This window comes from Cnephaeus nilssonii (genome assembly GCF_951640355.1).
Source record: "Cnephaeus nilssonii genome assembly, chromosome: 7".
NCBI lineage: Eukaryota > Metazoa > Chordata > Mammalia > Chiroptera > Vespertilionidae > Cnephaeus > Cnephaeus nilssonii.
Genome location: NC_137078.1, coordinates 4897295 through 4910252, shown reverse-complemented (window position 1 = coordinate 4910252; position 12958 = coordinate 4897295). Strand labels below are relative to the sequence as shown.

General features: G+C 48.0%; 1 protein-coding gene across 5 annotated transcripts in view; it reads right to left on the bottom strand.

Annotated features, from left to right (window-relative positions):
* Positions 1-12958, bottom strand: part of CCDC138 (coiled-coil domain containing 138) — a 215382-nt gene that overhangs the window by 67370 nt on the left and 135054 nt on the right. For 3 of the 5 annotated variants that reach the window (XM_079776948.1, XM_079776949.1, XM_079776950.1), the window contains exon 13: positions 744-920. The exons of the other annotated variants lie outside the window; for them this stretch is intronic. In XM_079776948.1, the coding sequence (XP_079633074.1) occupies positions 744-920 (177 nt within the window). The remainder of the gene's footprint in view (positions 1-743; positions 921-12958) is intronic. 5 annotated transcript variants of the gene reach the window in all.

Genomic DNA, 12958 nt, shown 5'->3' with positions numbered 1-12958 from the left:
ACCAGGCCTGCAGGGGAGGGCAACTGGGGGTGACCGGGCTGGCATGGGATGGCAGTTGGGGGTTACCGGGCCAGCAGGGGAGGGCAGTTGGGGGTGATCGGGCCAACAGGCATCAATCAGGCTGGCAGGGGAGCAGTTAGGCTTCGATCAGGCTGGTAGAGGAGTGGTTAGGGGGTGATCAGGCTGGCAGGCAGGCGAGCAGTTGGGTCCCAGATTGGAGAGGGTGCAGGCTGGCCTGAGGGACACCTCCGCCCCAGTGCATGAATTTCATGCACTGGACCTCTAGTATGAATATAAAAGAGTAGCCTCCAACAAAAACAGTAAGGGTGAAGAGGCAACAACTGGACGATGGCTGTCACTATGCTCACTTTAAGTGGAGACACATTTGATTATCTCACTCTCTCTGAGAAAACAGGAAATATAAGAATAGATCTGTCAGAATAATGAGACAGAAGAGACACAAGAAAGAAGCCTGAGTATATGAGTAACATTTGCAGAGTATATCCACATAACTGAGATGACTACTAGAAATTATAATAAGTTCGTGAAAATCTGGACAAAGGGTTAGGTTTTATAACTTAGTGATGCCATTAATAGACTCTATTATACAACTATTAAAATATTTTAAAGCATTTCTATTATAAAATACAATGGTATCTGATATGTAGAATTATACATTCAAAACAGATGAGAAAAATCATCCCACCATAATTTATTTATGTATATAGAACTTTAAAACTTACTGGATTCCACTGTCATCTGAAGCAAACTGTCAATGACATTGGATAAGAGCCCTTTACTGGATATTCTTAGGTGATTTAATATTACTGGAACAGCTTGATACTCCAAAAATAAGATTTTTCCTTCATCTGTCTTCAAGTCCAAACAAAGAGAATCAAATGCCTGAGCCAGGTAGTCAGCTGAAAAACAATATGCAAAATCCACTTCCATATTAATAGTCCAGCTGGTAACCAGAAGGTACAAAGGGAATATCATAACTTTAACAAATTCAAAAGTGAAACAGAATTTAAATGACCAGAGATTATAGGCTCAATTTAGATATTCCATGCCTAACTAATTTGTTAGAACTCAAATGGGAAAAGAGAAAAGGACCTACATTATGATATGGTAAATTTTATTTAAAATTTTCATATTTTAACATCCTATCTAATAATAGAGCAGTATGCAAATTAACCGTACCTCCGCGACAAAATGGCGGCCCCCATAGCCACAAGATGGCGGCGACCAGTACGCTCAGCCCCTCCGGAGTCCCCCAATCCCAGGGAGGGCTGCCGCTGAGAGCCGGGCAGCCGGGGACCCCACACCGCCATCCCCTCCCAGAAGCAGCCCCTGGTGTCAGGCTGGGAGGCATCCGCGCCCCCACGCCGCCATCGCCTCCCAGAGGCAGCACGGGGTGTCCATCTGGGAGGCGCCAGCGACCCCACGCCGCCATCCCCTCCCAGAGGCAGCCCCGAGTGTCCAGCTGGGAGGCGTCCGTGACCTCACACCGCCAACCCCTCCCAGAGGCAGCCCGGGGTGTCTGTATGGGAGGCGTCCGCAACCCCACGCCGCCATCCCCTCCCAGAGGCAGCCTGGGGTGTCTGTATGGCAGGCGCCCGCGATCCCACGCCGCCAACCCCTCCCAGAGGCAGCCCGGGGTGTCTGTATGGGAGGCGTCCGCAACCCCACGCCGCCATCCCCTCCCAGAGGCAGCCTGGGGTGTCTGGATAGGAGGCGCCCGCGATCCCACGCCGCCAACCCCTCCCAGAGGCAGCCCGGGGTGTCTGTATGGGAGGCGCCTGCAACCCCACGCCGCCATCCCCTCCCAGAGACAGCCCGGGGTGTCTGGATGGGAGGAGTCCGCGACCCCACACCGCCATCCCCTCCCAGAGGCAGCATGGGGTGTCTGGCTGGGAGGCGTCCGCGACCCCACGCCGCCATCCCATCCCAGAGGCAGCCCGGGGTGTCTGGATGGGAGGCGTCCATGCCCCCACGCCGCCATCCCCTCCCAGAGGCAGCAAGGGGTGTCTGGATGGGAGGCGTCCATGCCCCCACGCCGCCATCCCCTCACAGAGGCAGCCCGGGGTGTCTGGATGGCAGGCGCCCGTGATCCCACGCCGCCATCCCCTCCCAGAGGCAGCCCCGGGGTGTCCAGCTGGGAGGCGCCCGCGACCCCACGCCGCCATCCCCTCCCAGAGGCAGCCCAGGGTGTCTGGATGGGAGGAGTCCGCGACCCCACGCTGCCATCCCCTCCCAGAGGCAGCACGGGGTGTCTGGATGGGAGGCGTCCAGGACCCCACACTGCCATCCCCTCTCAGAGGCAGCCCGGGGTGTCTGGATGGGAGGCGCCCGCGACCCCACGCCGCCAACCCCTCCCAGAGGCAGCACGGGGTGTCTGGATGGGAGGCACCCGCGCCCCCAGGGAGCGAGTCAAGTACTGATGATTCTACCAAAGGAAAAGTTTAGAGAAAGAGAGGATAGAAAAGGAATAGAAGGAGAAAAGTAAGAAAGGACAAAAGATGAAACATCAAGAAAAAGAAGGAGAAGAAAAAAAAGAAAGAAACAACCACAGGATATCACCTTTCCAAGTCTCATGAAATTCCTGTTTAAGGAGTTTATTTTATGACTCTTTTAGTTTGGGTTTACATTTTTACTGTTTTGTCAAGACCACAGCAGGTACACTGTCCAATATGTTTTTTTTAAATAAATTTTATTGATTTTTTTACAGAGAGGAAGGGAAAAGGATAGAGGCTAGAAACATCTATGAGAGAGAAACATTGATCAGCTGCCTCCTGCAGTATGTGCCCCCAACCAAGGTACATGCCCTTGACCGGAATCGAACCCGGGACCCTGAGTCTGCAGGCCGACACTCCATCCACTGAGCCAAACCAGTTAGAGCTGTCCAATATGTTAAAGAAAAAACCCTATCTAATAAAGAGAGAATATGCAGGGGAGGGCATTTGGGGGTGACCAGGCTGTTAGGGGAGAACAGTTGGAGATGATCTGGCTGGCAGGGGAGCAGTTAGGCGTCGATCAGGCTGGCAGGGGAGTGGTTAGGGCAGTGATGGCGAACCTATGACACGCGTGTCAGCACTGACACGCGTAGCCATTTCTGATGACACGCGGCAGCATGCCGAGGATGAAACATTTGCGACTAGAGTCTTGGAGTTAGTTTTTTCCTCAAAGTGACACACTACCCGAGTTATGCTCAGTTTTTTGGCGAAGTTTGACACACCAAGCTCAAAAGGTTGCCCATCACTGGGTTAGGGGGTGATCAGGCTGGCAGGCAGAAGTGGTTAGGGGCAATCAGGCAGGCAGGCGAGCAGTTGGGAGCCAGCAGTCCCGGATTGTGAAAGGGATGTCTGACTGCCTCTTTAGGCCCGATCCCTGTCGGGCCTAAAGAGGCAGTCAGACATCCCCCGAGGGGTCCCATATTGGAGACTGTGCAGGTTGGGCTGAGGGACACCCTCCCCCAGTGCACGAATTTCGTGCACCGGGCCTCTAGTTGAAATAATAATAAACCCCATTTCTATTTTATATCAAGAAAACAAATGATGGTTAATAGTAAATATCACAGGTAGTGTTTTTTTACATATTTGATTATAACAATCACTTACTTCCATAAATTTAAACAGTACTAGTATTTATTTTACAACAGCTTCTAAGATTATACTTTTTGTTGTTGCTGCTTTCTAAGTGTTTACCTATTTCAAGATATCACTTTATACAAACTTGCTGAATGGGTTTTAAACTAGGATTTCTGTCTCCTAATAAAGATAAAACATTAGCATTTAAAAATCAGCTTCAGAAGATTGGATTTGCGTTGGTGTGTTACTATTTGTGATACATCTGCCATTATGAACGGCAAGATTTCATCATGGCCAATGCTATGATGGCACCTGCCAGATCAGAGGCCTGGAACTTTCTTAGAGATATTCCAAAAATGATTGGGAAGCTTGTAAGGATTAAGAAGTATAAATTTAACCAGAATCAATACAAATGAACTATTAAGATACTCATATAATTATACTTCAATACACCAAACAACCCAAGACAATATTCTTACAATGATTTTACATTGTGATTTTAACAATACAAGAATAACCTAGTTGCCTGGCTGGTGTAGCTCAGCAGTTGAGCATTGACCCAGGAACCAAGAAGTCACCGATTCAATTCCTGGTCAGGGCACATGCCTGGATTGCAGGCTCAATCACCAGTAGGGATCGGCAGCTGATCGATGTTTCTCTCATTGATGTTTCTATCTCTCTATTCTTCTCCCTTCCTCTCTCTCTAAAAATCAGTAAGAACATATTTAAAAAAACACAGTATCCTGATTTTCTAAAACTCTCATTCCAACATACTATGTAAAAGAATAAAAAACTGTTCATGTCATGCAAGTACTAGTGAGTTACATTTTCTACTGAGATTTCTTTTTAAAGACTCAAAAATGGTCCTAGTTGGTTTGGCTCAGTGGATAGAGTGTCGGCTTGCGGACTGAAGGGTCCCAGGTTCGATTCTGGCCAAGGGCACATAAATGAGTTGCGGGCTCAATCTCCAGTGGGGGGCGTGCAGAAGGCAGCTGATCAATGATTCTCTCTCATCATTGATGTTTCTATCTCTCTGTCCCTCTCTCTTCCTCTCTGAAATCAATACAAATGTATTTTTTTAAAAAAGACTCAAAAGTGCCCTTGAAAATATGGCAGAATCACTCCATTAAGATTCATTGTCTTCTGGCTTGCTGTTGTATTTCTTCTCTGCTGTTTCAGCTCACATAAACTAAAGTAATAATTGAGGACCCTAATTATTAAGAATGAGAAGCTGAGAATAACCTGTGTGAAATTATAGTATATGTAAAAGAATTTTTAGAAATTAAAATCTGTGCCTATGGATCAGTGCATTTTTACTTTTGATAGAATTTAGTTCAAGTAACCCTAAAATTATTGCATTTAATTTCTGTAGTTTAATAAAATAAAACATTGCAAATAAATGTATATTTAGGTTAAGCAAAGTTGCTAGATTCCGTTTAGACTTGGCCTTATTTAAAAACCTACCTTTATTTAGAAACAACTCAGGCAGAAGAGTATAGATGAATCCTGAATTCAATTCTTCACAGGAACAAAAGTTTTTATCATAGTGCTTGACCTACTGTATTTGACACAAATTACTTCACTTCTTATTAATATACCATCTGAGATAAAATAGGCTGAATGCTATATGATATACTATAGCAAGTTTGCAAACTTAAAAAACTGTCCTTTATTAATTTGGGGAAGGTAGAAAAACAGCATTTGGTTATTTTTTAAATATAAACTTTTAACTGATTTCAGAGAGGAAAGGAGAAGGAGAGATAGAAACATCAATGATAAGAGAAAGTCATTGATCGGCTGCCTCCTGCATGCGCCCCACCGGGGATCAAGCTTGCAACCCAGGCATGTGCCCTGACTGTAAATCGAACCATGACCTTCTGTTTTATAGGTCAATCCTGAAACACTGAGTCACACAAGCCAGGCATATTCGGTTACTTTTTAAGTAGCTTTACCTTTTAGGGAGAATTAAAAAAATAAATTCCATATACTCTTATTATAATTTCCATAATAGGGAAAATTTCCTAAAAACAAGACAAATTTAATTTCTGAGAGTATTTTTTTTAAGTTTTAGTTATCAGTTGAATAAAAACTAACTTATTTTTATGAATATGCTATATTACTGAGTCTTAAAAATGCTCTGACATTTAACTATAATCTTTTTATTCCTTATCAAAAGTCAATCTGTTGATCTCAATCAGCATGAAACAGAGTTAGAAATAATTGGTGTGGCCCAGTGGTTGAGCATCAAGCTATAAACCAGGAGGTCACGGTTCAATTCCTGGTCAGGGCACAATTCTGGGTTGTGGGCTCGATTCCCAGTGGGGGCATTCAGGGGGCAGCCAATCAATGATTCTCTCTCATCATTGATGTTTCTCTCTCTCCCTCTCCCTCTCTGAAATAAATAAAAATATGTTCAATAAATAAATAAATAAATAAATAAATAAGTGTCCTGGCCCTAGCTAGTTTGGCTCAGTGGCTAGAGTGTCAGCCTGTAGACTGAAGGGTAGATTCTCGTTTGATTGTGGTCAAGGGAATATGATTCGGTTTCGATTCTGGTCAGGGGCATAATTGTTTTAAATGTCTTGGACAAGTATAAGCAATCAAAACTCCCTGGCCAGTGTGGCTCAGTTGGTTGGGCATCGTCCTGTGCACAGAAAGGTTGCTAGCTCGATTCCCAGTCAGGATACATGACCGGGTTGTGGGCTTGTTACCAAGTAAGGGGTGTGTAGCTGATTAATGTTTCTCTCTCTCCCTCTCCCTTCCTCAGTCTCTACAAATACATAAAAATCTTAAAAGAAAAAAATACACCAATCAAACTCATTAAAAATATATATGTATGAAGTGCCAATTTTATGTCATTTCTGGATTAACCCAATTGTCTTATTTGATGTTTTAAATCAACATTACTCATTTTTTATTATTATACTAGAGGCCCAGTGGACGAAATTCGTGCACGGACGGGGGTGTCCCTCAGCCCAGCCTGTACCCTCTCCAATCTGGGACCCCTTGAGGGATGTCCGACTGCCCTGTGGGATTGGGCCTAAACGGGCAGTTGGACATCCCTCTCACAATCCAGGACTGCTGGCTCCCAACTGCTCGCCTGCCTGCCTTCCTGATTGCCCCTAACTGCTTCTGCCTGCCAGACTGATCACCCCCTAACCACTCCCCTGCCAGCCTGATTGATGCCTAACTGCTCCCCTGCCAGCCTGTTTGCCCCTAACTGCCCTCCCCTTCAGGCATGGTCACCCCTAACAGCCCTCCCCTGCAGGTCTGACGCCCACCAACAGCTCTCCCCTGCAGGCCTGGGTCCCGCCCAACTGCCCTTCCCTGCAGGCCCGGTCACCCCCAACTTTCCTCCTCTGCCAGCCTGGTCACCCCTAACTGCCCTCCCCTGCAGGCTTGATTGTCCCCAACTGCCCTCCCTTGCAGGCCTGGTCCCTCCCATCTGCCCTCCCCTGCTGGCCTGATCGCCCACAACTGTCCTCCCTTGCAGGCCTGGTCCCTCCCAACTGCCCTCCCCTGCTGGCCATCTTGTGGTGGCCATCTTGTGTCCACATGGGGGCAGGATCTTTGACCACATGGGGTAGCCATCTTGTGTGTTGGAGTGATGGTCAATCTGCATATTACTCTTCTATTAGATAGGATAGAGGCCTGGTGCATGGGTGGGGGCCAGTTGGTTTGCCCTGAAGGGTGTCCCGGATCAGGGTGGGGTTCCCTTGGGGCGTGGGGTGGCCTGGGCGAAGGGCCTGTGGTGGTTTGCAGGCCAGCCACACCCCCTGGCAACCCAAGCGGAGGCCCTGGTATCGGGGATTTATGTATCTTCTACAATTGAAACTTTGTAGCCTGGAGTGGAGCCAAGCCTCCTGCTTGCTCCATTGCTGCAGCCATTTCTGTTGGAATTTATTTACCTTCTATAATTGAAACTTTGTAGCATTGAGTGGAGGCCTAGGCCGGCAAAGGCAGGCAGAAAGCTTGGCTTTCTCCGTTGCCAGGGAAACACAAGCTTTCCTCCGCTCTCTGTGGGTGCAGCCATCTTGGTTGGGTTTATTTGCATATTTGCTCCTGATTGGCTGGTGGGCATGGCTTGTGGGTGTAGCGGAGGTATGGTCAATTTGCATATTTCTCTTTTATTAGATAGGACTAGTGGCCCTGTGCACGAATCCATGCACTAGTAGTTCGCTGCCTCTTGCCTCAGCTGGCCGCCTGGCCCACCGCCACACGTAGCTTGCTGCCCTGCCTTCCTGTTGCTCTCCCCCACTCGCAGCTCGCTGCCCGCCCTCCTGTAGCTCTCTGCGCTAGTAGCTCGCTGCCCTGCCCTCCTGTAGCTCTCCGCGCTAGTATCTCGCTGCCCCGCCCTCCTGCTGATCTGGTCTTACGCATCACGGCATTTAATGACCATTTGCATATTACCTCTTTATTATATAATATATCACAATTATTTTAAAACTAGAGGCCTGATGCACAAAATTCGTGCAGTTAGGGTCCCTAGGCATGGCCGGTGATCAGAGCCAATCTGTGAGGCAACGGGCAGGGTGATTGGGGCCACTGGTCGCACCTGCCTTGGCCTGGCACTGCCCACTCGCCAGCCTCATCCCCCACCACAACCGCCAGTCGGGGCCTGCGGGCTGGGGGCAGCTCCTGCATTGAACATCTGCTCCCTGGCAGTCAGTGCATGTCATAGCGACCGGTCATTCTGCCAGTCATTCTGCCATTCGGTCTATTTGCATATTAGTGTTTTATATAGATAGATCTGCTAAGGCAAGCCTGTGCCCCAGTGTTGTTGTTTTAGTTTGTTTTTGTGGACGAAAGGGGCCACATGCTGACCTGACAAGCTCAGGGGAGGCCTGCATGGCGGTCTTGCAAACTCAAAGACCTAAAGTAACCACAAAGGACGGTCTGAAATTAAACTTTAAGTGAAAGCAGTTATGGTGGATAGTCACCTCCTAGGCCGGTATCTTCCCTGACAAGGTCAACCTTTACCTTAACTGACCTTGTTGTCTTTTTGCATCTATGATAACATATCATTGAAATGTCAGGGTAACTTGTAACTTCCCTTTTTTTTCCCAGACCCCTTAAGGCACAACCAAATGTCCTGGGCTCCAGGTCAGATACCACAGAGTCCTTCATTGTTATTGTTATCATGTTAATTGTTGACTGTTAACTATCCTGTACCCACCTAAGTAATATGTTTATCATTTTACTGCCTATCCATTCCCAGAGGTTTCCCTGCTTTGCTTTCTCCTGCCTCTCTAATCTATCACCAAAAGATTTCATGTAATCCACCTATGTCTCCTCCTTTGATTGCAAAGTATAAATTAAGGTGAAAAACCACCATTCTCTGGAGCATTATCACAATCCCTTGAGATTCTGCTTCCTGGCAATTGTCGACAGTTTGGCTCAAAGAAACTCACAAAAATTCTTTACAGGTTTGAATGTTCCTACGTTAACATTTTAAATCATCATATTCAATATAAATATTTCTTTCAAATGAACTTTCCAACCATTTTCTCAACTTATACAAACTATATTGGAACTTGACTTGGTATCATTACACTAAACCACTTGGGGTATCTTATGTTTTTTAATACACTTGGCATTACACAGTAAGAAGAATGAAAGTCCTTTATTTTTTGTCATTTAACTTCAGCTGTGAATGAAAAAGGGGTCATGTAGTAAACCTGACTAGTTCAAGAGAGGCCTGCATGGCAGCCTTAAGAGACCTACAGTAACCACACAAAATTTTTAATTTCAGACCATCCTAACTAAAAGCATTCAAGGCAGGTAGTTAAGTCTGGGGGAAGTATTTTTCCCTAACAAAGGTCAACCTTCACATTAAGGGAGCCTGTTGCCTTTCCACACCTAAGAAAACATACCTGATAACACGCCTTTGGGATATCAAAATAATTTCTTTTTTTCCAGACCCCTTAAAGCACAACCACCTCACCAGAGAAGAAATCACAAATCCTTGCATTATTATTAGCACTAGAGGCCTGGTGCACACATTCGTGCACCAGTGGGCTCCCTTGAACTGGCATGTGCCTTCTCGCAGTCTGGGACCCCTCGGGGAATGTCGGAGGCCCAGTGCATGGATTCAGCCTGATCCCTGGGCCTCTAGTATGCATATAAGGTATTTGGTTAATCTCTTTCCACCCTCCCCTCTCCCCATTCCCCTCTAAGATTCATCAGTCTGTTCCATGTTTCCATGCTTGTGCATTGAGTGTCTGCCCCCTGGTGGTCAGTGTGCATCACAGCTACCGGTCAAACTGTCTCTTTTATATATAGAGATATTAATTGTTAACTATCCTATTCATGCCTATGTAAAAGTAGTATATCTATTCCTTTTAGTTTTTTTCAATCCGAGATTTCACCCCTCACACCTCCCCCTACATGTTGCTTTTTCTGGCCTCCCTAATCCATCACCAATGAGCTTCATGTAATGACCTTCCGACTTCCCCTTTGATTCTGATGTATAAGTGGTAAAACTGTCATTTTCCAGAGCTCAATCCATTGATATTTTGCTTCCTGGAAATTGTGGTCAGTTTGGCTCAAATAACCTCATAAAAATTCTTACTGGTTTGGATGTTTCTTACCAGTACGTTGACACAGCAATAATCTTTATTCATCTATTATTTACCCATATCGTTATGTCCTGTTATATTTCACAAGGAGGTTTTATAGATACATTAGATTATTATCCAGGTTTTACGTTTTTTGTCTTGATTACATGAACAAGATTTCTTTATTCACATGGATAAGGCTGCTTATTACTGACAGTGATAGTATACTACTAGAGGCCCGATGCACCGAATTTGTGCAAGGGCCTTGTCCCCGGCCCCTGCCCACCCCTGCTGGGGCCAGGGGCCTCTGCCACCTCTGCTGCGGCCCCCGCCCGCTGCAGCTTTGTCTGGAAGGAAGGACATCCAGAAGGACGTCCAGCCTAATTAGCATATTACGATTTTATTATTATAGACAGTCATAGTCACGGTAGTGTGGATGGAAGGGGCCACATGTTACCCTGACAAGCTCAGGAAAGGCCTGCATGGCAGTCTTGCAAACTCAAAGACCTAAAGTAACCACCAAGGCCTGGCCAGTGTAGCTCAGTGGTTTAGCATTGAGCCAAAAACCAAGAGGCCATGGGTTCCATTACTGGTCAGGGCACATGCCCAGTTTGAGGGCTTGATCCCCTGAGGGGGGTGTGCAGGAGGCAGCCAATCAATGATGTTGCTACCTCATCGATGTTTCTATCTTTCTATCACTCTCCCTTCCTCTCTCTCTAAAAAAATCAATAAAAAGTATATTAAAATAAATAAATATAATAATCACAAAGGATGTTCTGAAATTAAACTTTAACTAAAAGCAGTTAGGGTGGGTAGTCACCTCCTAGGCCTGTATCTTCTCTGACAAGGTCTATCTTTACCTTAACTGAGCTTATTGCCTTTTTGCATCTATGATAACATACCATTGAAATGTCAGGGTAACTTGTAACTTCCCTTTTTGACGAACCCCTTGTGGCACAACCAAATGTCCTGGGTGCCAGGACAGATAACACAAATTCATTACTATTGTTATCATGTTAATTGTTGACTGTTAACTATCCTGTACCCACTCTTTATTCAATCCTAGATGTTTCTCCACTTTGGTTTCTCTTGTCTCTCTAATCTATCACCAACAGATTTCATGTAACGCCCCCAACATATCCTCCTCTGATTGTAATGTAAAAAAATAAGTAAAAACCCGCCATTCTCTGGAGCATTATCCCAATTCCTTGAGATTCTGCTTCCTGGCAATTGTTGACAGTTTGGCTCAAATAAACTCACAAAAATTCTTTACAGGTTTGAATGTTTTTATGTTAACAACTAGAGGACCAGTGCATGAATTCATGCACGGGTCTGGCCGGCCTGGCAACAATCGGGGCTGACTGGTGCTGGGCCTGTTGGGAGGAGGAGATGGCAGGTGGTTGGCCAGCCGGCCTGCCCCGATCTGGCCCAATCAGGGTCTGGCCGGTTGGGGGAAGAGGCCACAGGCAATTGGCTGGTGGGCCCCACCCCCAATCGGGGTTGGGGGGCCGAATGGGGGCAGGGCCAGCCATGGGGAGGGGCTGTGGGCTGGCCAGCCCTGCCCCTGATCAGGGTGGGGGGGGCAATCTGGGGTGGGGTTGGGGGGAGGAGGGGCTGCAGATTGGCTGGCCAGCGCCACCCCCTATTGGGGGAGGTGGTGATCAGGGGTCGGACCAGCCTAGGGGAGGAGCTGCAGGAGGTTGGCTGCCCAGCCCCACCCCCTATTGGGATGGGGGTGTGTGATCAGGGGTGGGCCAGCGAGGGGAGGAGCTGTGGGCCTATCGTGGTGGGGCAGACTGATCTGGGGTGGGGCTGGCCGGGGGGAGGGAAGGACGTTTGGCCGGCCAGCCCCACTCTTTTTTTTTTGGCAACTTCACGACTTTTATTTGTGGTGCCTGTGCTGACTCAAAAATACCTTCTCCCCCTGCCCAGGACAGCATGGGGAGGGGGCAGCAAGAAATAGAAGACGTCCCTCCCTACTGCACATTGACCCTATACACAGGCCCACTCGGCCCAGGCCGGCGGGATGCTTGGCACATTCTTGGATCCCTGCTCAGGGGCAGGAGGGGTGACTGGTGGCAGCAACATGAGAGGGGACTTCCGGGTGGCCACTCTGGTCCAGGCTACTGGTCCTGGCACTTCCTGGTTCTCGGTTCCTTCCTGGTCCTGCCGGCAGCCCCTACCTGGCTCAGCCTCATGTCTCTATCCTGGCCTCAGATGGTCCCCTTGGCTCCTGGGGGCTCTGTCCTCCCCTACCATCCTGGAGGTCCCCAGGGAGGTTATGGCTTCTCAGAGGCTCCCTGGCAGCCCTGTCACTCATATTCACCCAGAGGAAGGGGAGTGTGTGGCAGAAGTAGCTGTATAAATGCGGGTTCAGGGGCAAGTACTCTGGGGTCACTTGAACAGTTTGCTGGTAACGCTGATCAGGACCATGTTCTTGTCCTTGAGGCGTTGGTTGTCAGCCTGGAGGTTGGACAGGCCCTTCAGCTCCTCTTCCAGCTCAGCAGCCTTGCGCTCCAGGGCCCTGCGCTCAAATCTCTCCAGCTCCAGGAGGGCCGGCCTCTCTGCAAAGCGCTCCTGCCTCTACGTGGCATGCTCCAGCTCCACCTTGAGCTACGCCAGCTGCAGTGCGGTCTCAGTCAGGGCCTCACGAAGTCTCTCATTCTGCGTAGAGCTTCCTGAGCCTCCCTCGGGCTCTTCCAATCTGGGCTGGGGTTCTAGGTTGAGGGCCCGCTGCCTCCGGGTGAAGGGCTGGATTCTGGGCTGATGTCCGCTGGCTTCGCCTCCTCCCCCTTCGCAGGCTCTCTCCTCTCC